This window comes from Dreissena polymorpha, chromosome 16, assembly GCF_020536995.1.
Source record: "Dreissena polymorpha isolate Duluth1 chromosome 16, UMN_Dpol_1.0, whole genome shotgun sequence".
NCBI lineage: Eukaryota > Metazoa > Mollusca > Bivalvia > Myida > Dreissenidae > Dreissena > Dreissena polymorpha.
In genome coordinates this window covers 32,357,683-32,384,206 of record NC_068370.1, presented here as the reverse complement: position 1 = coordinate 32,384,206, position 26,524 = coordinate 32,357,683, and the positions used below count along the sequence as shown (strand labels likewise).

The window sequence follows — 26,524 nt, the reverse complement described above, 5'->3', positions numbered from 1 at the left end:
GGACTGTCAACCACGACGACGTAGAAAAGAAAATTTGTAAAATACCGTATTATTTTTACAATTATTAGTTAATATTGATTAAAATATCACGACTGATATATTACATAACTTGATAAAAGTTGTTAACTTTTCATATTTTCAGTTTATTTGGTGATAAATTTTACTGGGTATGTCTACCAGGTAACTACACAGTTAACTATAAATACCGCCAGTAGATTGATCATCATCGCCACGTGGTAAACCCAGGAATACCAATTGTGCATGCGTAGTGAATTGTATATATCTAATATAGAAAATGATCAATCTACTAGCGTTATTTATAGTGTGTATATCGTTATGTCACCTTTTTTCGCGTTGTACTTTCGATTTCACATGGCGATTTTTTTCCAAATATCCTAAAAATATTAACTTTTTTCAAGTAATATAATATACCAGTCGTGATATTTTCATCAATATAAACTAATAATTGTAAAAAAAATACGGTATTTTATAACTTTTCGTTTGTCGTCATTCGTGGTTGACACAGAACTATAATCCGCCAATGCCCATTTAATGATTTATTGTTGACGTGCGTGATACATATTTTTTTTACAAATAATTTGTTTTTAACTAAATATGATAAAAGGCCAACATGTGCATGTAGTGGTACATGTTTAAGAACATTTTATGAAGCTCCTTTTGAGATTGCGTGTTTAGGCTTTATATAGCGCTTTAACTAAAGGCTTTATTCATATCAACTGGCATGAAATTCCACTACGTTAAGAAGGACTCTCGGATACAGTTATTGCACGTGTTATAACGCAATATCCTTTTAAATAATGCGTTCATTTCGCTTTTTCAAATGCAGTATATAAAACGACTGGTAATGATAATAAAACATGGCTTTATATAGCACAAAATCACAATTTACATTTCTAATTAACACTAAATATATACTGAAATTGAGGCTAAAAGAATGCAATGACATCGAAAGGACCACATTCATTCTGTGCTGTGTTGGTGCTGTGTAACTGAACGTGCGATGAATCCGTACTCCTCGTTGCCATCGATGGCTCATCCTCATGAAACCCGTAGTTACAATACACCCGTTCAGCGTCTAAATCAGACGCCATGGCTGTGATGTTATCGGTCTGTTCTTTGACGTCGTCTTCGAAAACACTACCCGACACCGCGACTATAAAGCTATCGCTTCTGTTTCGCATTTTATGTGTCAGCTGTTTGTTGGTGGATTCCACTTCTGCACTGTCAGATTCCAACTCATATTCGAAATTGCTAGAAATACTGGCATTTTCACCGAGCTCATCTTTCGCTTCTGTCGCGGTCTCACTGGTCACAGTAAGCGTGTACTCATCGATGTCACAAACGGAAGAAGAATCGTCATCTGAGTGGGGCAAAAAACATCGTCGCAAGCAATGTCTTGTCTCGATCTAAATTCATCTGAATTACTGCACGTAGTAAACTCGCCAATGCTGTCCTTACTGCAACCATTATTGACTGCAGTTTCCTGACGCAACACGATCGGTAATTGTATTTGAGAATAATTATTTACAATAAATGTATCGGTTATTTTGGTATCATCGTCATTTTGCAAGCATGCTTTGCCATTTTGACTTGTGTGCTTCATTTTGATCTTGCGGGGCAGACTGAACGATTTCTTAAAGTGTGTCGTGGTATTGTCCCAATTGGCCTTTCGAGCAACATCCAAACTAACGTTCCCAAATGACTGACGGTAGGCGGAACGCGTAAAGTCCGCCTTAGAAATGTGTGCATTAGACGACACCGTTTTCCTGTTATTTTCTGTTAAATCTGTATTCTGCATATCTCTGGTGTATAACAATATCTTCAATATCCTTTGGTTCATCATTATCTTGAAATATTCTTCCGAGCGTTGTAAAAGAGGCCTCACTTTTAGCGAGCTATTTGGTGATGCTTCATACGCCGGGAATGAGGCTGACCCATGCTCTGAAAGCACCTCAATAATGTCTTCAATGTAATAACAGTTACTGATGCCATTGTCCGTAGTGTCATTATATGAAAAAATACTGATCGCATTTGCAGTCCTTAAGAACTGTTCCTGCCCATGTGTTGTTAATTCGGACACATTTAGTTTCAGTGTTTGGTCGCTGTAGCAATCTAAATCATTTGACATTTGCTTGTGAGAGATCGGTGACATTGCAAATCGCGCGCTTTCACACAACATATCAGGAGCACAACAATTATGTCCAATGTCCATATCATTGTTCGCTTCGGCGATTGTGATATTGTTGATATTATAATTTGTATTTCGGTCGTTTCTATTCTGTGTTGACTGGTATGAAGTACTGGTCATGGGTTCAGATGATACTGAAGAGAAGTGCTTGGTCTGGGTTATAATTTGACTTCGTTGTACAACCGGAGTAGGCGTGCAATGTGGTTGCTTTGGTGTAGCCCTTTCCCGAGTTTTACGTGTATTTGCCGAACCAACTTGTGAGTCCTGAAAGAGATCAAGCACATCTACTGTATCCATAAACTATATAATACTTTCATATTTTTACGACTTACATATGAAGTGCTGCATTAAGCCCCCATCAAATCCCGCTGTGCAGTGTATGGTGATGTCCTTTCCGTAACTGGTAGAATTGCAGATGTCTGGTGTAAATGGTGGACCTTAATACAAAATGAATGTGTTTTTATATAGCATTTTAGCGTTCAAATTGTTTCATGATATTTTGGATACTTTTCGTAACATGATCTTATACAGTATACGGAAAGCATGCAAACATGGGGACACGCTCCTATGTATACATTTTCTTTGAATATAATCTATTATTTTAACATTTGGATTTCCAAAAGAAATATTTTATCGGGTACTCAATAAATTTATTGATCCAATAACGATATGTTTACTGTGTTCGACTCATTAAATACGTATTAAGTAATATATGGAATTCGTTTGATATAAAACATACAAAAATATACATATTTTGGATTCGACTGAATAATAAATGAACACTGATTCGAATATTAAAAACAAAACATTTAGAAAACGTTTACCAGACGAAGCGATTTAAGTATTCCTCCTATGGCATTAAATCATATAACAAACGTTTTGCTGATCGAGGTATCTGTGATAATTGTTAAAATTGGATTCACTGAATGATCACAATGGCTGTCATATACGTATTGCAAATACTTACTGTGTGGAAGTATACTAAATGTGCAGTGGTCGTTTGAGGTTCCGACGACATTGGTTCCCAAGCACTCCAGAGTTGTATATTCACTAGGTAAGCTGAACAAAGCAATATACCATTTATAATATATTATAATTATGCGACTGCAATATTATGTGTGGGCTTTACTAATGAAACATTCATTATATAATATTAAGTGGCATTTTTTAATATTGAACATTATGTAAATTTTCCCATTGTATATAGTTTATATAATAAAAATAGGCAATCTTAGACAATGTTACGTCTCTGCATTACACTATACCGTGGGATATACTCGTAGGTCCCGAAAGCATGATCAGCGCTGGTGACAGTTGCGTTCTGTTTATAGAACGTCGTTTTGTGACCTTGAACTCTCCATGTCAAGGTCAATGCGCTGGGTGAACCAATCATCTGACAGGAGATTGAGAGACCCTGGCCGATATTTGCAGCTAACATCGCATCGGAGACACATACAGGGGCATCTAAAAATATGTGACCTCACATACGGCTTATTATAAAAAAGGGAAGCAGCTGCGTTGTTTAGTTTCGGAAAATAAACATATGCAATTAATTTTCTTGTTTGTTATTTGAAATGCGGTTTTTAAGGAGGAATTCGGGTATAAAATGCACGCTCATATAAAACGTTTAACAAAAAAAGTTAATGGTAGTTTATAGTTGTATCTACATCGATTAAATATGCATTATATACAACTCGTAAAACTATGTGATTTTTTAAAACTTAGTTATTATAAAATACCTTTGCGAACTTATATCTGAACATTCTTCAACGGATATGAAGTCACATAGTTGAATCTTATATTACTTACATAAATTGTGTATATCATGGTAAACCCTGTTCCCTTGTACACAGTAATACACAACAATTTGAAATATTACCACTACCCATACATCTGGTAAATAATTGGTGTGATTACAATATGTATAGTATACATATGTTTGCTGCTTTTTGAAGTGCTTTTCATTTTAAGGGGTACTATCAAAAGCAGCACATTAATAAATAAAAAATGTAAAATACATTTCAGCAGCGATCTAAGAAAACGCGGTTAAATGATATTTTGAATTTACGTTACATTTTCCACTTTTAAGTTATTTTTGTTTAAAGACAGTATCTGTTTGCAAAATTCCAGTCGAGGCGAAAATTGTTATTCCCCGAATACTCTATGTGTAATTCGCAAGCTAAACTCGGACGACAATTAACACTGATGCATTAAGTCCCGTTTTTCCAGAGAACGGCTCATATCTTTTAAATACAACAATGTCTTACAACTAACACTGAACTGAAAGGATGATTGGTTGGCTCGTTATAGAACCCAGGCGATCGGACACGTGACACAAATAGTTTCCAGCACCGAACCTGAATGGTCGAACAATTGGTAATTAATAACCAATGATGTCTTAACTATAAAAAATATCTACAGCGGATGGACCTTTGAATAGAATAAATGAAACATACACATTTTCTAAAAATTACTGCAACAATAGGTATTTAAAAGTACGAGTTCATCACATTCATTAAACGTTTGAATATCTTATTTAAATAAGAAAATAGTTCCAATTTGTTTAAAAGCAAGGCCCTGAGGTGGGTGGCAGATTTCTATGTATTGCTACATGCTTAGTAAAACATTGTGAACACTCTATACGTCACACTTTTGTTCAATCTTAATAAACATGCTGAGAACATATATTCCTATAGTACATTGATTTACTTTGAAAATGGCTCCGGTGCTCTGAAGAGCATAGTTTTCAGCGGCGAGCGAATTTCTTCTTGTGAACCTTATGATAATATTTATGTTTCATGAAGTCCTTTTATTATTTTGAAGTCAACCTTCCCTAAATAGTTTAGTTCCTTCGGGTCTTGGGTTAGCGCTTTAGGGCACATGGCCCTGTTGTTTACACTGTTTTAACTATTTCTTTCTCATATATATATACTTATTTCTTATTGTACTTGTATCCTCATAGGACGCAGTGTTTTTGAAAGTATATTCGTTGGTGTTTTTTTATTTCTCAACCATATATAAGTCTTCTTCAGTGGTGTATAGGGCTATGATTTTAAGAATTATCAGTGTGAATGCACAGTCGCACCATTGTCTTGTAAAATCCCGCAGCCACAGGAAACATCTTTCCGCTGATTTCAACCATGAGCTTTAGACTGACACCCGCGATGTTTATGATATCGATAAAATTGTAACGATTGAATTTAACTTTTTGGCATTCAGTCTTGTTTTTTATAGATATGTGTCGTTTTATTTGTGTCTGTATGAATTTATTTACGCATATCAAAATTGTGTTACAGACTGTCGCCCATGATGTTCATTATGTGGATGTAATAATAAAATATTTAAATTTGCAGTGAACGTTTTGCATTCAGTATTTTGTCATATTTATGTTGTTTTTTTGTGACTATTTACTTACATTTACACTTATTAAAATTGTGTGTTATAAAATGGCGCTTTAAATGTTTTTATATCGATCTAACGTTAAAATGGTTAAAATGGAAGTGGGATTTTTGCATTAAGTTGTTTTATTTTTATGCGTCATTTTTATTTATCCCATGGGACTGAAGAGTATTGAGTCGCCTTATCCAGTATGTTTCTCGAAGTTTTCGTGCTCCGTCTGACCGTTTTTTCGTTAGCTTATTACAGCACAGGACATTATAATCAAACGTGTGATAAGTTTCGCTAAAATGTGCTGCAACGGGGGATCTGTTAAATGTACGTGTTTTCCAATCAGAACTATGAAAGTTCGTGCGTTTTCTCAAAGTCATTTTTGCCTCACCAACATATTGTTTGTTTCACATATTACACGTCATGAGGTGCACTGCATTTCCTGTTTTGCAGTTGTGGGTATCCTTGATATACTTTTGTATGTCTGAGTTGGTTGCATAATCTTGCATGTTTGGCAACGGGCAGCGTTGCATGGAACTGACTCACCTGGGACACTTTTCACAGTTTCGAGTGTTACTTTGGCACGCACAAGTATGTCCCTGAGTTTTTTTTCTGGCCTTCGGAAGGCTATAACAGGCTTTTCAGATAATATTTTTTGTAGTTTTGTCGATGTCATGATTTTGGACCAGTGGTTGTCAATAATTGCAGTAATGTTGAGCAGCTCCGGATGGTAGATGACTACAAATGGAATTCTTGAATGTGTGACCTTTGTTTTGTATGTAAGCAGTTCGTCCCTCTGTAGTGCGCTCGCTTTAGCTATAGCCTGGGAAACAATGTCATCGTTGTATTCCCGCCTGCGAAGGTATTGAGCTAGCTCTTGTGTTCTCAAATCAAAGGCACTTTTCAGGGTGCATATGCGTCTAATACGGATTGCTAGACTGAACGGAATATTTCTGCAGCAATGCCGTGGGTGGCAGCTGGATGGAAGAAGGTATTGATGACTATCCGTTGGTTTAAATAAAAGGTAATTCACAAGGTGTTCCTCTTCAAAACGTGAGACAGCTCAAGAAATACGTGTTGTTCATTCGATACTTTACTAGTAAATTTAATAGAGTAGTGAAAAGTATTGACCTGTTTAAGGAAATCATTGAGTGTTTCATGACCATAACACCACTGCATGTCAATATCGTAACGCAACCAACTATGTAGTTTCAAATCAACCGACTTGAGGAGTTGTCCTTCAAGATGTCCCATGAAGATGTTTGCGTATGATGGTGCCTTTTTTGTTCCTATAGAAATGCCATGGATTTGTAGATAATGTTTGCCATTGAATTCGAAGTTGCTGCATTTTAAAATTGATAATAGCAATTCCGCTAAGGTGCCTGTTGGTGGATCTTGTTTGCTCCTTATTTTCCACGCAGCTCTTATTCTAATTCTAATTCGCTTTATTTCCGTCTTCATGTGGGATGTTTGTGTAAAGGGATACAACATCCATGGAAACTAATAAAGTGTCTTTTGAAATTTTGTTTGATGATACCTTTTTAAGGTAGTTCGTAGTGTCCTGAACGTAAGAGGGTAGTTTTTCAAATAGAGGTCTAAGGTGGTAGTCAACAAATTCTGATAAATGTTCAGTGGTGTGGCCATTCGCTGAAACTATGGGGCGTCCAGGGTTGGATCGGTGTCAAGGCGTTTGTAAAATCTACTGTCGCTGAGCTATCTATAAATAAATAAAGGTGAGGTTTAAAACCGCATCTTTTTAACCTTTAACCTTTTTTATATAAATAATTTTATTTATTTTTATATATTGTTCATTCAACCGTTAAATACAGATAAGAGTATGGACAGTTTGCTTTCAGTACAGTCATAGTATTTTCAAATAATAATTCCGTTGGATTCTTCTAGGTTATGGTAAATTGACGATACGCCCGGTGAAACATATGCAAACTACATAATTATGTCTTTCATATCTTCTTTAAAAACGCTGATGCTGTCTAACATTCTCTTACAAAGATACTAACGCCTCCGTTATTACAAATTAATTATCGAATTTATATTTTGACCAATGGCATCGCAGTATTTTTCAAATTTGTCCACCGGTTTATTTTATCAAACCATATGGTTTATTTAATAACTGGTTTAAGAATCAGCTTTCCCCATTTTGTATTAAAAGGATGGTCACCAGATGATTATGTACATCGAAAAAAAAGAAACGTTCTAAAATACCGTACTTTTTTGCAATCATTAGTTTATATTGATTATTAAAAAAAACATAGTATATTTCATTACTTTCAAAATGTTGTTAATTTTTCATATTTTCAGTTTTTACGTTTTAAAAAAACGTAACAGGGTTTGTCTTACAGGTAACTATCAATAACGCAAGTAAATCGAAGTATACGAAGGTGAAACTTCAAAATGTCCCAACAGCACATTATTCCCATCATCAACCGCGTCTGGTCTTTTATTTACGACCAATTGCCGAACAGCACAGCACCAAAAAACGCACATAAATAATGACGTTGAATAAAGATGGGGTCACCGCCTTTGTGACCACCGTCACCGCAATAATCATCATCACGTGGTAAACCCAAGCGTGAATGACGCATGCGTTGTACACTGTTTGTGTATTTTTAACATGGCTTCGAAAAAGTAGGATAGTGCAAGAAAACGAAAAACGACAACGGTAAAGACAAATTTACATCGGCGACGAATGCTATCTTTGGAAGGAGATAAAACTACCCGTTGTGTTTACAAATTGTACGTTCGATTGGCAAGTAGCGAAACTCCAAATAACTGCAGAAATGTGTGTATTTGGGCAGTCGATTCCTAGGGTTATACTGGTGTTTTTGCATACATACCACGTGATATGTTTGGAACAGGAAATCCACGGTATTTTTAAAATGGGAATGCCCATATAGTGTCGAACGTTCATAAATCGTATAGGTACTTTTTGTTCTTTTTAGAGCACCTCTGGTTGTTTTACCATTATGAGTATTTATTTACTACCGTTTTTTTCATTTGGTGAATACACGTTAGAACCCCAAGTGTGTATGAAACGGACTATCTGGTTTACATCCCTTTAAACCTTATAAAGAACACACTGTATCGTCAAAGCATAAATCCGAACATTAAATAAATTGCCGAGCTTGAGCGGTTAAGATTAGTAAACCAGCGATAACAAACATTGGCATATACTTAAGTTCTAATGTTAAGTCCTAACAAAGTAAAGAAAGATGAAACTTCAGCTGCCCCAGCAGCACAGCATTCCCATCATCAACCGCGTCAGGCTTTATATGTCAGTTGTATTAACATACACCACCAAGGTGTACAATTGGACTCTTTACACCCATAATTGCGACGATGCTCCGGAAAATTAACCATATGACGTTATTTCTTTAAAGCTTTTTCCAAAAAAGAAAAGTAATTGATACTTGTTTGTTCGTTCGTCGCATCTTGCCTCAAAACTTTGTAACCCTGTTGCTCTGGTTTCTTTTTACCATTGAGTAATTAAACCGTAATTCAATTGAAAATTTGTATTTCTCTTTTATTGCCTTTTAATTTGTGTTACAATCTTATTAGGTTAATGTTTAGTTACATCTATATGTGTTTTGAATATCGCTGGGCCAAGTGTGAGGTTGAGCGCTCTTAAAGCGGTTTATACCTCCAATGCTTATAATTGACCATTCCAAGGCGGTGACCCCAGCTTTATTCAACGTCATTTGGCATGTGTGTTGTTTTGTGCTGTGCTGTGCTGTTCGGCAATTGGTCACTTGCCGTAAATAAAGGACCAGACGCAGTTGATGATGGGAATGCTGTGCTGCTGAGGAAGCTAAAGTTCTTAAAGAATGGTGAAGGTAGATACTCGTGTTTACGTCATTCAATCGTTCCTCAAAAATTGCAGTTCTGGTGCTTTGGTTTACATTAAACCATTGAGTAATTAGGTAGTAATTCAATGGAATTGTTATTCTCTTGTTTTTTTGTTTAATTTGCACTTAAATGCTATGACTTCATTGTTTACATGTTACACATGCATGTACCGTGATCAATTCTCGGTAAAAAAAAATCAAGTTAGGGTTCATTGTAAACCGGTTAATATGTTAATAGAACCGAAATATAAAGCAATGAAAATAACTGTAACTTAAATGATATAACAAAACGTTCACCACAATCAGTAGAAATGCACTGAAAAGGGAGAGGGGGTTGTTGTTAAAAATATTAAACTTAACGACGCTAAGAAAGTAAACTATATATAAGTAATATAAATACAATATTATATAAATAATACAAACCAAAACAACCAGACTGAGAAGTATTAACATTCAAGTTTTAAAGGCAAACTAAAGAAAAAATGTCAGAATTCGGCATCATTAAGTTCAAATACTAAGTTACAAACACGCTGATGCTTTTTTTAATGAGTTTCGTTTAGGAAAATTGCTTTGTTTCACATACCTTGTTTATCGTTTGAACAAGTATGTACAGAGTAAACAAATAAAGAATACATGACTGTCTTAGGATATCCAAAACGTATTTCGGATTGTGTGTTTGTCATGCATAAAACCTTCAGAACGACACTGGAAGTGTATATCGTTTGAACTTTATTGTTATTGGCATTGGATTAAAGTTGCAATTGAGGTAAGCGTATTGTTTATACTAATTTGAGTTTTTTTATGACTCATGTTTAAACTTAAATAATGGCATTGATCTATTCTACATAACAGTTTCAGCTGCAATCGATATTTTAATTATCCAAATGCCACGGAGATGCAAAACTGCGTACTGCGCATGCGCGAATGGGACAGTATATTTTTTGTTCCATTCCGCACGTGATTGCTAAGGTAGCGGGCGACAGTTTTTTTGGACAGTATTTTTTTCCCGCTGGTTCTGACAGTATTTCTATGTCACGATGGCCTATGGGAGTTTAGCATTATGAATAAAAGAAAGGTATAATAAAAAAATGAAGTGAGAAAATGACACTTTTTATTAGATTGAACATAATATCAACACGTTTTCACGCATTTTATCTGTATGTACACACACTTACGTATCTAAAGGCTGGAGTGCACCACAACTGTTGTTTTGAATTTTTGGGTGTGTAATTTAATGATTTGACTTTGAAAGAAGTAATAATGTAATGTATGTAATTACACGGATTAAAAAAAAACATGGACTATTGATTTAGTATCATGTGAGTTGCTTATTTGCTTTTAAATGTCATTCAAATCAGTTATTTATAATTGACAAACGAACTACTTTGTGGAATGTCAAACCGTTAGGGGAAAGTGAAGGACAGGTGAAAATTTAATTGGATTATGGAGTGCAGATTGCTGTAGGCCGATATATTATTGGAATTTTGAAAAAAAGGATACACATGGAATCGACTTAATTCAACGAGAAAATTCATCGTATTTGGTAATGTCTACTCTTTGGAAAATCGTGAATCATGACGACGATGACGACTTCTAAAATAGCTGCATGACGTATGTGTTGTTATGACGTAGACAGTAAAAATATTTGATTTTTCAATTATGTGTATACCGCGTTGCAGGCAAGTTGCAACCAGTTGGAATATGTCGTACCGGTAGAGACCAATCCAAAGTCTTTAGGATTTTAAGGTAAAACTTGAATATTTTAGTGAATTAGCTTTTTGTAGAGGAATTAATTATTCGTAATAAATGTCACTTTTAAATCAGCATTTCGTCTGTCATGATACACGGGCAAAATAAATAGAAAATAATACATTAAACAGCTGTTTTAGGTATTGAAAAAGGAGTTCCTGCAAAACAGGTGGGCGAGGCTTAGAAAGTGTTATGACGTCAGTGTCCAAATAACACTGTCCGAAAAACACTGACCAGATAACACTGTCTGTTATCACTAAATATCTTACATGTGTTATCGGGTCGTTGTCATGACAGTTGCATAATAATTATTTTTATTACCAGGTTTGTTTAGATCATCTTTCTAATTGTATAACTTGCACTTTGGAATATTACATTTTAAAGATATCAAAATTTAAATAAATGTAGAAATAAAACGTACAATAAATTGTGAAGATATAATTTCTAGCAATTAACCTTAACTAAACTAACACAACACTCCTTTAAGGGACTGGCAACCACGACGACGAAGAAAAGAAAAGTTGTAAAATACTGTATTTTTTAAAAATAATTAGTTAATATTGATTAAAATATCACGTCTGGTATATAACATTACTTGACAGGGGTTTTTTTTTACTAAGAAAGTGACGCCGATAATCGGCGTCTTCCCCTACCAAAATTTTTCCCCTCAAAATACAATTTTCCCCAAAATATAATACTTCCCCTCAAAGAAATGTTTGTTTTCCTTTGGGGGGTCAGTCGACACTTATCCAATTTGTACCATGTATAACGATCTCTCTCTCTCTCTCTTCCGACGAAAACACAAAACTGGGAACCCCAGTGATTCTAAATATAGCAATTAAAATACGTCATGAAAATTTTATCCCGGCAACTGACTGTGACTATTTCACTGGATTCCGATTTTGCGCGAGTAGGGTATTTCGTCAATTAATTACCGGGAACCAGTAGAATTTTCATCCGGGTTATGTGGAAGACAATATGTTGACGCGAAAACTGAAAACATGTCTCACAATTGGCGTAATTACACAAAAAAAATAAAACTTTCGGACTCAAAAAATACCAAAACAATCGACACATTTTTTAAAAATGAATCGCCATCGAATGCCGTTGAAACTCATTCGGAGGTAAGCGATATTGGACATGAAAGTGAAAGTAAAAAATCGGCAGGTGACGCACCTTCTTCTAACACTGTAGCAGATAATAAAACTGAAATCACACATTTAACATCGTCCCCCGGCCCAAGTTCAGAATTTCCCATAATTAAATCTACCCATGCACCTTTATTTTCAGACGAAACGCAACCAAAACGGGATAGTCGTTTATTCAATTCTCATGTTTACGAATCCAGATACCCATGGCTATACCACAGCCAAACTAAACATGGGTTTATGTGCAAATATTGTGAGCTGTTTGGATCAAATAGTGACCAAAACACTTCTTATGTCACAACTGGTGCTGTGTTAGGGGACAATCCCTCTAGGAGACTAGAAACACACAATAATAGTGATAAGACACTTGGCTTCAGTTGAAAAATACTCAAACTTTCAAAGCCAACGCAGTGTTGTAAAATTGGTCGCAACTGCAGCTGTAAAGCAGCAAACAGATGCCATATCTCGAAATAGAAGTTATGTTAAGAAACTTTTCAAAACAGTTTTCTTTATGGCCAAAAAGAAATGGGCCCAAATGAACATGGCAGACTTGGTAAGATTCATGGGGGATGTTTGTGACCCAGAAATAAAAGACATTGCTTCGGAGTCTGTCAATTATCTGTCCAGTACATCAGTCACCGAGTTAATAAACACACTAAGTGAATTTATGGAGAGAAAGGTTTTGGAAGAACTAAGGAAGGAAACGTTTACACGTTGGCTGATGAAAGTACTGATTCCTGCAACAGAACCCAATTTTCATTGTTTGTCAGGTGGGTCAGTGCAAAGGGTCCCGTGGAGCACTACTTAGGCCTTATGGTTACAATACACTAAATGATCGCTTCATGAAGGGCTGTACTCTCTAAAAAAATATCATAGTTGACAGGAAGGCATGTTTTACACGTTTTACCATTATTCGGGTGTTATCTTGCGGAGATAATGGTAGGGAATGAATAGGTGTTCACTACTGAATCCCTGAAATATGATACACGTGAAGACTATAGTGAACCATTGCACTAGAAAAGGTTACATTCCACTAAGAAACGGCCGAAAAAAAAAGTTGCAAAAACAGTCGATTTTGATTTGTGTCAAGTTCTTTCTTGCATTGTACATGACATATCCTTTTTATTGCATAAATCGATTCCGCTTAGAATGGCCTTTAAGAAAAGGTATGGTTATGGGGGTCTCTATGTGCAAAATGTTGCATTTATTTTCGCTCAAAGTTGTCGCTTTTACATTGAATTATATAGGGAAACTATTTAGTGTATTATGACCTAAACGCAAAACCAGGTCAAGTCTCAAAGGAGCTGTATTTACAGAAAATCATCATTCTTTTAGTGGGAAATGACGCGTTTTGGCGAATTTCACGGAATAAATGCGTTTGTTTCACGAATTTAAGGAGCATCGTGAGTTTTTAAGAAGAAAATACGTTTTCAGAGGAAAATAAGAAAAAAAAACGTACAAAAACTCGTCTTGAGCATCTCAAATCGCAACAATTTGTGCTGAAAGAGCTCATGAACACGTTTTAATAGTTGTTTACTTCTTTTTCTACATAGCTTGTAACAATATTCCAGTATTTTGACCGATTGTAATTACTTAGGGTAATCGTTTTACGCCTGAACGCCCGTTATAAATCAAAGCTCCGAACGCGAAAGCCACATGGCTTATCAGGCGTTATAATAAAATGCATTTTCAAGCATTTCTACGTGAAAGATCGGTCTGAAAATTGGCATGCACATAGAAAATAGGTTTATACGTATCGAGAAGTGCTTATTTTTCGCGATGTTAATGGTAAACGTTGTCTTATAGGTTACAATACACTAAATGATCGCTTCATGAAGGGCTGTACTCTCTAAAAAAATATCATAGTTGACAGGAAGGCATGTTTTACACGTTTTACCATTATTCGGGTGTTATCTTGCGGAGATAATGGTAGGGAATGAATAGGTGTTCACTACTGAATCCCTGAAATATGATACACGTGAAGACTATAGTGAACCATTGCACTAGAAAAGGTTACATTCCACTAAGAAACGGCCGAAAAAAAAAGTTGCAAAAACAGTCGATTTTGATTTGTGTCAAGTTCTTTCTTGCATTGTACATGACATATCCTTTTTATTGCATAAATCGATTCCGCTTAGAATGGCCTTTAAGAAAAGGTATGGTTATGGGGGTCTCTATGTGCAAAATGTTGCATTTATTTTCGCTCAAAGTTGTCGCTTTTACATTGAATTATATAGGGAAACTATTTAGTGTATTATGACCTAAACGCAAAACCAGGTCAAGTCTCAAAGGAGCTGTATTTACAGAAAATCATCATTCTTTTAGTGGGAAATGACGCGTTTTGGCGAATTTCACGGAATAAATGCGTTTGTTTCACGAATTTAAGGAGCATCGTGAGTTTTTAAGAAGAAAATACGTTTTCAGAGGAAAATAAGAAAAAAAAACGTACAAAAACTCGTCTTGAGCATCTCAAATCGCAACAATTTGTGCTGAAAGAGCTCATGAACACGTTTTAATAGTTGTTTACTTCTTTTTCTACATAGCTTGTAACAATATTCCAGTATTTTGACCGATTGTAATTACTTAGGGTAATCGTTTTACGCCTGAACGCCCGTTATAAATCAAAGCTCCGAACGCGAAAGCCACATGGCTTATCAGGCGTTATAATAAAATGCATTTTCAAGCATTTCTACGTGAAAGATCGGTCTGAAAATTGGCATGCACATAGAAAATAGGTTTATACGTATCGAGAAGTGCTTATTTTTCGCGATGTTAATGGTAAACGTTGTCTTATAGGTTACAATACACTAAATGATCGCTTCATGAAGGGCTGTACTCTCTAAAAAAATATCATAGTTGACAGGAAGGCATGTTTTACACGTTTTACCATTATTCGGGTGTTATCTTGCGGAGATAATGGTAGGGAATGAATAGGTGTTCACTACTGAATCCCTGAAATATGATACACGTGAAGACTATAGTGAACCATTGCACTAGAAAAGGTTACATTCCACTAAGAAACGGCCGAAAAAAAAAGTTGCAAAAACAGTCGATTTTGATTTGTGTCAAGTTCTTTCTTGCATTGTACATGACATATCCTTTTTATTGCATAAATCGATTCCGCTTAGAATGGCCTTTAAGAAAAGGTATGGTTATGGGGGTCTCTATGTGCAAAATGTTGCATTTATTTTCGCTCAAAGTTGTCGCTTTTACATTGAATTATATAGGGAAACTATTTAGTGTATTATGACCTTATAAACATGGATAAAGTAACCAGTTTAGCTCTTTTGACAGCTATTGAAACATTCTTCAGAGGTAAACATCTACAGTTAGAGAAAGTAAGATTCGTTGGACTGGATGGTTGTAACACCATGAGCGGTGAAAATAAAGGTAAGCATATGTACGCATTAGTTTCAATAAATTAATTTATTGAGGGAATGTTTAAATTTTTAAAATAATACCAAACAAATCTTTGTAATTCTAGAAATCCTTACAAGAAATCTGAAAGCAGACGACTTAACTTTAAATCAGTAAAAAAAATATATAAATAACTGGGTCTGTATTATTTTTCATTGGAAGTTGGAAACAATGTGGCAAATGGAGAATTTATTCATGTAGTTTTTAGCCTAGTTCTTCTTTTGTTTCAATGTTTATATCTTAGATAAAATAAATCTCATTTTAATCTGATTTTAATTTTGCATATTAAAGGTCTACAAAGAAGAATTCGACATGAGAGTCCCCTTTCCATTTATGTGAACTGCCGTAACCATCGCCTAGCTTTGTGCTTCGTACATCTGCTTAAGGAAAGTGATCTTTTGAAGGAAGTTGATGGTTTACTGATTTCCATATGGAAACTGTTTCAATATTCTCCGAAGAAAGCAGCTGTCTTCCAGCATATGCAGGAGGTTTATGGAGAAAGGCCAATCAAGTTTGTCAGAGCTGCAACAACAAGGTAAATGGCAAGAACTATTTTGATAGCAGCAATAATTGTATCAATCAGTCAGCACGCAAATTCTTCTTTTTGCAATGTTTCTTAAGTCGTCTGCTGCAGATGCGTTAAAAAATGAATATAAAATTCATTTCGTAATCACGTGTTAACAGAACACACATTATTTGCAGGTGGTTGTCACATCTTCGGGCATGTGTTAGGTTCATTAGTAGATATGAACAGCTGTTGGACACATTTGACGCTCTCATAGAAGACTCCAGACAACCCGAAGTTCAGGGGATCAGATATTCAGCCACAAATAGAGGCGTCATTGCCATGATTCTTGTACTTGCTGATGTGTTAAAGCCTGTGAACTATCTGTCCCTTTACCTACAGCAAGACTGTGGCACATTCACGGAGTTACCAGCTAGAGAAAAGAAGTGCACAGATGATCTGCATGACATAGTTCATAACTACCAGAACATGACTCTGTTGGGACTAGAATTCGGGTAAGAACTAGAATTAAAAACAAGGTGTTCAGAAAAGCCCAGTTGTCACTTTCTGGTTGCTTGATAGTTGAAAGTTATGGGTTTCTTTTGAGAATAACTTTAAACTAGTTGTGCATGTCTTGTGGACCAGATTCATTAGACAACTTAAGAAAAGGTAAACAAATTATGATGAGCAATTTCTTGTTTAAAACACAATCTTTTAATTGTTTTCTCAAACTTACTAATGTATATTATTCATTATGCAAAACACAAATAATGTTGAGGGTTTTATATTTTTTCCAATTTTAATATGTTCAAAAGTCTTCTGCTAGTCTTACTATGAAACAAAATGTCGTCTGTAGCTAAGAGTTTAGAAAAAGTAAGTTTTGGCCTAAATACTGTAGTGTGATGGACAGATCAGGGATTAAAATTCACTTACAGATGACAGGCAAGTGATTCCAAAATTATTAACGGTGAACCCCATCATGGCATGTCATCAACAATTCAGATGTCCATCATATCTGATTTGCGACTTGTCAGTCTTATTAACTAATTAAACTTACCAGATGACATTTCTTTTCATTTCCAGTAAGTGTGAGGAGATGTTCGACATCATTACAGATAGGACTACTCTAGCTAGACGTGTGAGGGCTGGGGTCCAGATGGAAGCAATCAACCCAGAAGGTATGAGTATATGATCATATTATTTTCTCTTTTTTTGTTAACTGTAAATCACAATGTTAACAATCTCACTGTAATGCACCAGATGAATAGAAAAGAAAATTATTCATAGTATATAATCCAAACATGTTTTGAGCACTGTCTAGAAGAAGTAGAACTACACCGTTTCTACAGTATGCATGTTGAGTGTTCAGACGATATAGAATATATTTATAAGACCATCATTCATCCATTATAGTAAGATAATTTAACTTGAAATCATTTGCCGTTCCATTCGTGTGTGTTCACATAATAGAATTAAAAATGAATGTAAAAAAAATGTATTTCAGGATTTTTGAGACTGTATGGTGTGCCTTTGGTACTAGCTCTAGTAAATGAGGTAGAGGATGCCTTCAGCAACCACTCAGCCGTGCTATCTGCCTTTAGTTTCCTGGATCCAAGTCACCTGCCAGAAGAGGCAAAGGATGTACATGATTATGGAAAGGTTAATCATTTTAAAAGTTTATATTTGTTGTTTTTTTCAAACAATGCCTTTAAAATGCCAAAAGGAAAGCACCAACAGATCTTTTGAGTGAAAAAGGCTGAATAACATTTAAAATTTGAAATGAAGCAGAAAACATTGTGACAAAATGAAAAATTGCTCATCATGCATTTTAAATAATTTCCTGAGTTGTCTCTTGGCCTGTAGATACATGTGTTAAAATGTGTATTCATTGGGTATGAGTAACACAGTATGGCTCGAAATAAACACAATATTTATTGGATGATACTGTAAATCATACCTTTGAAACAGGTTTAATTCTAACACTTATTCATAATAATTTCACAAATAAGATACATACATGGCTGTCACATGAATGTAAATTATCCTCTCATATAATATAAATCTAATGACAATTTTGAAAAAAAAAAATTTGTTATGTTTCCAATAATACATGTGACAGTGTGGTATATCTACTAGTAATGACATGTGTATGTACTACATGTACATAGTACCTTCCATCATGGGAATGGTATGATCTGTATACAGGATCATGCAAATGTATTGTCATCCTTCTATGGGTCAGAGAAGGTGGATATCTATGAAGGACACAGAGAGATAGTCCCCCCTGAGCTAGGGGATCAGAAATTAATTGAGAATGAGCTTTTGACTTTCAGAAATCAACTCTTTATGATGAAGTAAAGATAGTAAACAGTTCACTGTTTAGTTAATTTTCATTCATCAGATGTTCAAGTTATTATTTTCATTTTGTGTACAACTTCTGCTTGTACTTACCAATAACAGAGCATGAATTAATGTTCACTTTGAGTTTCAGTTGCTGTGTTAGTTTTCCTTCATCAAACATTTCATGTTGCTGTTGTTATTTGTTTGGCCTGCCAGCTTCTGCTTTCAGATAGTTGAGGTTCCTTGACTACTGTTTATAACCTGTTAATACTTTTTTGTTACAGTTGTGTAGGTATATTAATACAGACATTGTTAAAAATATCACTTTTTAATTTTTGAGATTTTTTTTATATCAGACCAGTGATATTTTGCAATAAAATTTTTACTGACATAATAATGTAAAGTATTAATTGTTCAGCTTAAGTTTTTACTTTTAAGACCTGAAACACTAATATTAGCTGTAATAAAGAATTGTTTTATGAATTAATGTAAGTGACTTATGATTAATGTACAGGTTTCTGTAATTACTTAAGGCAACTGTTTATTTTGGATTTAATATTAATAAACAAATTTAGTACTATTCAGTCATAACATAGTCATTATACTATTCAGTCTTTGGTGCAGTAGAACACAGACAGTGAATAAATAATAATTTAATGTTTATTGGCTATTGGAGAAAAATGACATAATTTACTTTTATTTTATAACTGATAAACATTTTAACAATGAAACTGCATACTTTATACTTCATTGGTTTAAATAGACGTTTAAATGTATTTTCAGAAGGAAAGGCTGTGACACCCTGGGGAAGGTGTATATGCATATTGCCCAAGATGACATCATGCAGGAATCGTATCCAACTGTACTCCAGCTTTACAAACTTGCCCTGTTGGTGCCACAATCAACAGCAGTTGTAGAGAGAGGATTCAGTGCCATGAACGACATGTGTACGGACTTAAGGTCACTAGGCCAGCAGACCCTGGATTCACTTATGAGAATCAACCTCTACCAGGAGGAGCTGTTAGAAGAAGACTTGGAATTAGTTGTTGATCTGTTTAAGAACAAAAAGGAAAGAGATATGCCTCTGTAGACTAGATGTAGACTAAAGAAACGTTGCAAAAAATGTGCTTGCTGACTGATTGATGTATATAAGACATTGAAATAAACAATTTTTATTTTTTCCCCAAATATGTCTCTTTCGCACTCTTTTTTCCCCTCTCAACCAGCGTCCAGCGTCTTCCCATTTTTCTAAAAAAAAAAACCTGCTTGAAAAAAGTTGTTGAGTTTTCATATGGTCAGTATATTTGGTAATACATTTTACTGGGTATTTATACCAGTTAAGTATAAAAAACGCCAGTAGATTGATCATCATCGTCACGTGGTTAAACCCAGAAATGCAAATTGTGCATGCGTAGTGAATTGTATATACTAGTATCTAATATATAAAATGATCAATCTACTTGCGTTATTTATAGTGTGTATATCATTATGTCACCTATTTTCGCGATGTACTTTCGATTTCACATCACGAAATTTTATTACCAAATATACTGAAAATATGAACTTTTTTCAAGTAATGTAATATACCAGTCGTGATATTTTAATCAATATAAGCTAATCATTGTAAATAATACGGTATTTTAGAACTTTTCTTTTTTCGTCATTCGTGGTTGACAGTCCCTTTAACAAATAGTTTCCAGTGTAATAACGTCATTTACGTTCAGAAGAACGAATGCTTATTTAAGATGTATTTCATTATATATTAGAAACTAAACGTCTTCCGTACGTCTTCCTAAATACCATTTAACTATGTGTGTCATTACCGATATGCTATATTGCTATATAATTAGTACTGGTTTAATGTTAATTCATATTTTGAAATGAATTAAAACTTTCCCAAGTTTAACAATGTCTATCCATACGTCAATAGAACATGTTTAAATCGATAAAAAAAAAAACTTGCAGAGTTACTGCGATCGGAAATGACGAGTAAGTACCAATCTCCTACCAGAGTTGTCGTAAGCCCCTCACCATACACCTCTGCAATGGGCTTAATGACAAGAACCTTAGAAGAAATAAGCAAAATAGTTTCACTCTCGATAATTGTAATTTCATGGACCCCAAGAAAAACAAGAAATGTGTCTACACGACACTGATGCCCCGAGCTCCAACTTTGTCACAACATTACAGCTTAAACGTGCAAATGATCCATACAATTGGATGAAACGCAGGATTCGGCATGGCCCATGTTTGAACTTGGCCTAGATAAAATCTAGATACAACTTCTGACCAACTTTGGTGAAGACCGGATGAAAAGTACTTGAATTAGAGAGTGAAAACCATGCTGAATGGGTAAAATGCACTAAGTGATCCCGTGACCTAGTTTTTGGCCCGGCATGGCCCATGTTCGAACTTGGCCTAGACATCATCGAGATACAACTTCTGACCAAGTTTGGTGAAGATCGGATGAAAACTACTTGAATTAGAGAGCGGACACCATGCTGAATGTTTAACACGCACTAAGTGACCCCGTTAACTTGTTTTTGACCCGACATTACCCATGATCGAATTTGGCCTAGACATCTTAAAGAAACAACTTCTGACCAAGTTTGGTGAAGATCGGATGAAAACTACTTGATTTAGAGAGTGGACACCATTCTGAATGTTTAAAACGCACTTAGTGACCCCGTGACCTAGTTTTTAACCCGGCATTACCCATGTTTGAACTTGGCCTTGACATTATTGAGATACAAGTTCTGACCAAGTTTAAATGAAAACTACTTGAAATAGAGAGCGGACACGAAAAGTGTGACAGACTGACAGACTGGCCGACCGACCGATCCAACAGACAGTGCGAAAACTATTTGCCGCCCGTTTGGGGCATAAAAATCAAACATTAACTTAAAAAGCCAAATGCATTATGATTATATCGTCATGGTTGATACCAATATAATGAGAATAATGTTCATTTTTTTTACGCAGATAGCATCGCTCCCCTGAACTGTACACAAAGGGCGAAATGGGGAAGTGTAGGTTTATGTACGTGCATGTCAAATCAAATCATACAGTATTCCTATTTGATAATTTTAGCATTTTATAATGTGTAACAAGTATGGCAAAGATATTAAGTTTACACTAAAAATGCACGCCTTGGTGTAACTTTCAACACTATCTGCTTTTCAATTATATAAGTAATCGTAAACAGCCGAAAAGGACGGCCATTTTAATAATCATACTATGATCATGTGACCAGCGGAAAGGAGTTCCTGAGCCCACTATAGAGGTGAATGTTATGTAACCGTTCTGAAAGAAATTGCGTCACTGCATGATAAAGTTGACGCATGACCTCTGCGCGAAATTCATTATTTTAATACTTATTTTTTTATTTAAACGTATTACTGGAAATCATATATTAACTTTATATCCTTCTAAAATGATCTGACTTATTATTGCACCGGTTTAAAGTGGAGCTTGTATGCAAAGAAACGTATCTGATGCAATTGTCGAAAGGTTAAACGAAAGGTTCTTGTTAATCTTATCTCAACCAACAGTACACCACCTGCTCATTTTCTGGCGTGTTCCGTTCAGATCGTTTCAAAAATGGCAGGTGTTATGGCAAAGATTGTGAATATTATAGCGATTTATATAAGCGTCACAGAGTTGGTTTTACAGTCAGGTAAATATCCGGCAGCATACATCATGAAATACAATTAAATTGTTTAATAATCCAATTTCATAAAGACAATTATGATTTTTAATCCTTTTATCTTTGTCTACGGGGATTTGTTGTTTGTTATTGCATGGCTCACATATTTACTTGGATGAATCGCTCTATATTTTTAGGAAATATAAAATTAAGAAATTCCAGTAACATAATTAGAATAAATCATCCTTAAAAAACGAAAGTAAGCACTACGCAACACAAGACATCACGATATAAGTATACAAAGGTGAAACTTTAGCTGCACCAGCAGCATAGCATTCCCATCATCAACCGCGCCTAGTCCTTTATTTACGGCAAGTGACCAATTGCCGAACAGCGCAGCACAAAACAACACACATACCAAATGACATTGAATAAAGCTGTGGTCACCGCAAAATCAGATCCGTATCTTGGTCAATGCAAAACATTGGGAAATTGAAACGGATTACAGGGATCCCGAACCGGACGCTTGGCTCCGAACTGATCGCAGTACATACATGTGTAAATACACTTTAACCTCATAGCATTACAGTTCAAATTAAACAGAAATACAAGATAATTGTTCCATTGAAATACTTTTTAATTACTCAATCAACCAGAATACTGGAATTGCAAATTTTTGAGGATCGATGAAATGAATTATAAACGAGTATTTCTGAAAGTATTTTAAGCGACAGAGGAAACAGCATGCGCTTATTTTTTTATTTCTTTTATAAATGGTCAAATGACTTATCATAACATAAGCTGTTTTTGAAACAAACTTGTTCTACCAGGTCTGATGACATAATTTATTTTTAATATTTTAGTTGTTTGAATTGCAATTCAATGTTCGACCGTCTATCGTATTGAGTCGTTATTCATAAATGCTTTATTGGTAATTACATAGACGTATAAAAACATTTTCTTTTAGAAATATAAGTTGATAATCCGAATACAAATATTATTTCCTATTTGGGAAAAATGACTTAACATGATGTTAGTTGAGAATTTATGGCATTGTAAATTACTAGGTATACGACTTTTCTAAATAATAAACAGTGTGTGTTTTTAAATAAGTGTCAAAAGATTTTTTTTGACAATACAAGTACACCTAATAAAATTGTTTGCTTGCAGTTTTAAAATCAGTCCTATAAACGGATTGGTCGATTTAGTAAGCAGAATTATCACAAATCGGCACTAATAACTAGTAGACATTAACAAATGAATTCGTCTATTATATGTTTATTCGAGTGGTTTCCATCTAAAGATACGGTGGATGCGTTCATATGTCCTTCTTTTTCCAGTTGACGCCTGTCCCAATGGGTGGATGGAGTATCGTGAAAAATGTTACCACTTCAGTCACGACACGGAACCTTGGGAACTCGCGCAGGTTTGCCACTTCCGCTACTTGTAGACGGCATTGTATGACTGATGTTGTGATATACTAAGGGGTACTTCTGTTAAAGGAACTGTCAACCACGACGACGAAGAAAAGAAAAGTTGTTAAAAATACCGTATTTTTTACAATAATTAGTTTATATTGATTAACATATCACGACTGGTATATCACATTACTTGAAAAAAGTTGTTTTCATATTTTCAGTATATTCGGTAATACGTTTTACTGGGTATGTCTACCAGGTAACTACCAGTTAACTATAAATAATGCCAGTAGATTGTTCATCATCGTCACATGGTAAACCCAGGAATGCAAATTGTGCATTCGTAGTGAATTGTATATATTATATATAGAAAATGATCAATCTACTTGCGTTATTTATAGTGTGTATATCGTTATGTCACATATTTTTGCGATGTACTTTCGATTTCACATCGCGAAATTTTATTACCTAATATACTGAAAATATGAACTTTTTTCAAGTAATATAATATACCAGTCGTGATATTATAATCAATATAAACTATATTTTTTTTAATGCGGTATTTTACAACTTTTGTTTTCTTCGTCGTCGTGGTTGACAGTCCCTTTAAAGAATTGCATCATGTTGATAACTTTTTGCCATATGTAATGCTGTCTGTTAACAAAACATCAAACGGAAACAAAAGATAACAACGATCTTATTTTATTGAATTTTCGAAGAGGCATCATGCGTTTTTATCTAATATTGCAGTTAAATTTTATCATTTAATTGCAAATATAATAACAACATTTAGAAAAGATTATGTTAAGTAAGGTGGCTTGATCCAACTGATATAAAGGATGTTTCTTTTGCACAGATGGTCTGCAAAGATATGCGTTCACACCTTGTCGAGATTGAGACGGCGATGGAGAACAATTTCCTGACTCAGGAGGTCGTGCGGAGAGGAGGTTATTAAGTCAGACTGAGTTTTTGCTCTTGAATAGCGGAATTCACATATGTTTAAGAATATGTATTTCAATGCCTTTGCATCGTGTGAGGACACGGAGCGTGTCTGAGAACTTCTTCCCAACTAGTTAAGACTCACGAAAGTTGGGAAGAATTCGGAATTTGAGCTGGACTTTGGAATATTAACAGGTGTATGTGTTGTGTGTGAGACATGAGACCTATTGCCTTGACATAAAAAATAAACAGCATTACATCATACATGATAAACTTGATAAACTCGTATAAACATTCCCAAAACACTTAAATGGAATCATAATGCAATTTCCAATAGTTTTAAGATTACCAGAAATCTTCAACTTACTGGGAAAAGATAAAATTAAGTAAACGCAAGCAGTTGCACAAGTATATGACACATTCCGACTTGGCAAACATATTTAAAAATTAAAGAAGCCAAACTCCAGATGCGTTAGCAGTGTAGCTGTATCAAGACTCGAATCGTATAACGTTCTCTCTGATCACCTTCGTGTATAACAGAAAGAAGCCGATACACGCTTGGTTAAAGGTCAACGCATTTGCTTTGATGTATCCAATGCGCTGCCCAGCATCATTTTTTTATCACATCAAATGCTCCATTCTTCTCTGTGTTATGTTGTGTTGCGTTTCAACAATTTTATGAGATTATTTCTGGTTCAAGCTTTAAACTAAATGCTTTGCATTGGTCGTTCTAATTTGTAAAAACTAGCTTTAGCCACGTGTATCTTCTAGTAAGGTATATTTTGCTGGTTGGTGATAAGCATTCTTCTGCTGATAATTTTTTCTGCAGTTTAAACAATTCTATATTTTATATAAGGTGATTTTTGGATCGGTGCGTCCGATCTATTCATCGAAAATGAACGGCTCTGGTCGACGTCACAACAAGGGATATCGTACGCTAACTGGGCCCCGAATGAGCCGACAAATGGCGGAGGCAATCCGGTACATGGCGCAGGCAACGAAAACTGTGCAGAAATAAGGGCATTTGACAGCAAATGGAACGATGACCAATGTCATGTGAACGATAATTACATATGTGAGAAAGAGTATGATCAAATGTTTTCTCTGAAATTGTTTTACTGTTCTGTTTTAATAACTATTGTTCTTCTTTTTGAAAATTGACTTCTTGTCGTTTTTGTTGTTGGAAACGAACCGTTACATTTTTAGCAAACAAAAATGTTGCAAACAGTTAAAAACAAACATGATGTGACATGCGTGTATATTATATTCAAATAATGAGAATGATACTTTAAAACACTGCACTCGAAAAAAAAAATAATTCCTTACATTGACGTTTATATTCAAAATAAATAGCCAAGATATCTGATAAACAGATGTCGGTTAAAGTAATTTCTTTACGTTAATAAAGTACATTGTATTTTAAATCTACATGTTTTTTTTTCTAATTTCAGTGTGGACGAGGCAATAGTCGGATGACAGAAATATCTTTGGTGTCCGTTGTTGTAAATAAAACAGATGGAACGGCAAAATATGTTTTGTTTGAAAAAATAACAGTGACAATGTACCTCTTGCGATTAAGACAGTCAATGTGAAACCAACCACATGGTAAAATATTTCTAATGGTCTTGCAAATGCATTGTTTCATATGAATCGAAATCTTGTTTATTATAAACCACTCACACTGAAACATATATGACAGCACAATACATGGCTGAACGCACACAAGTCACAGGACTGAATCTCTCTTAGACAGTAAATGGACACCTACTGCACAAGGGACGCAAACATATAATGACAAAATAAATGCAATATGTACATTGACATAATAGAAGAAGCATATTCTATTTTCCAGGGAACCATTTGCATTAACGATTGCTCGATACTTATTACAAATTGATTATTT

The 26,524-nt window shown here is 34.9% G+C and overlaps 2 protein-coding genes across 2 annotated transcripts; both read left to right on the top strand.

Annotated features, from left to right (window-relative positions):
- Positions 1 to 12,783: 12,783 nt before the first annotated feature.
- On the top strand, positions 12,784 to 19,708 carry LOC127861752 (uncharacterized). The gene is made up of 8 exons (XM_052400432.1): positions 12,784 to 13,166; positions 15,608 to 15,746; positions 16,065 to 16,308; positions 16,476 to 16,793; positions 17,362 to 17,456; positions 17,783 to 17,937; positions 18,484 to 18,632; positions 19,402 to 19,708. Exons 2-8 carry the CDS (start codon positions 15,617 to 15,619, stop codon positions 19,706 to 19,708), a joined length of 1,398 nt encoding a protein of 465 aa, XP_052256392.1. The 5' UTR covers positions 12,784 to 13,166; positions 15,608 to 15,616.
- Positions 19,709 to 22,163: 2,455 nt separating this feature from the next.
- Positions 22,164 to 26,150, top strand: LOC127862109 (low affinity immunoglobulin epsilon Fc receptor-like). The gene is made up of 5 exons (XM_052401087.1): positions 22,164 to 22,294; positions 23,605 to 23,690; positions 24,539 to 24,629; positions 25,478 to 25,706; positions 26,073 to 26,150. Exons 1-5 carry the CDS (start codon positions 22,219 to 22,221, stop codon positions 26,095 to 26,097), a joined length of 507 nt encoding a protein of 168 aa, XP_052257047.1. The 5' UTR covers positions 22,164 to 22,218; the 3' UTR covers positions 26,098 to 26,150.
- The last annotated feature ends 374 nt before the right edge of the window (positions 26,151 to 26,524 follow it).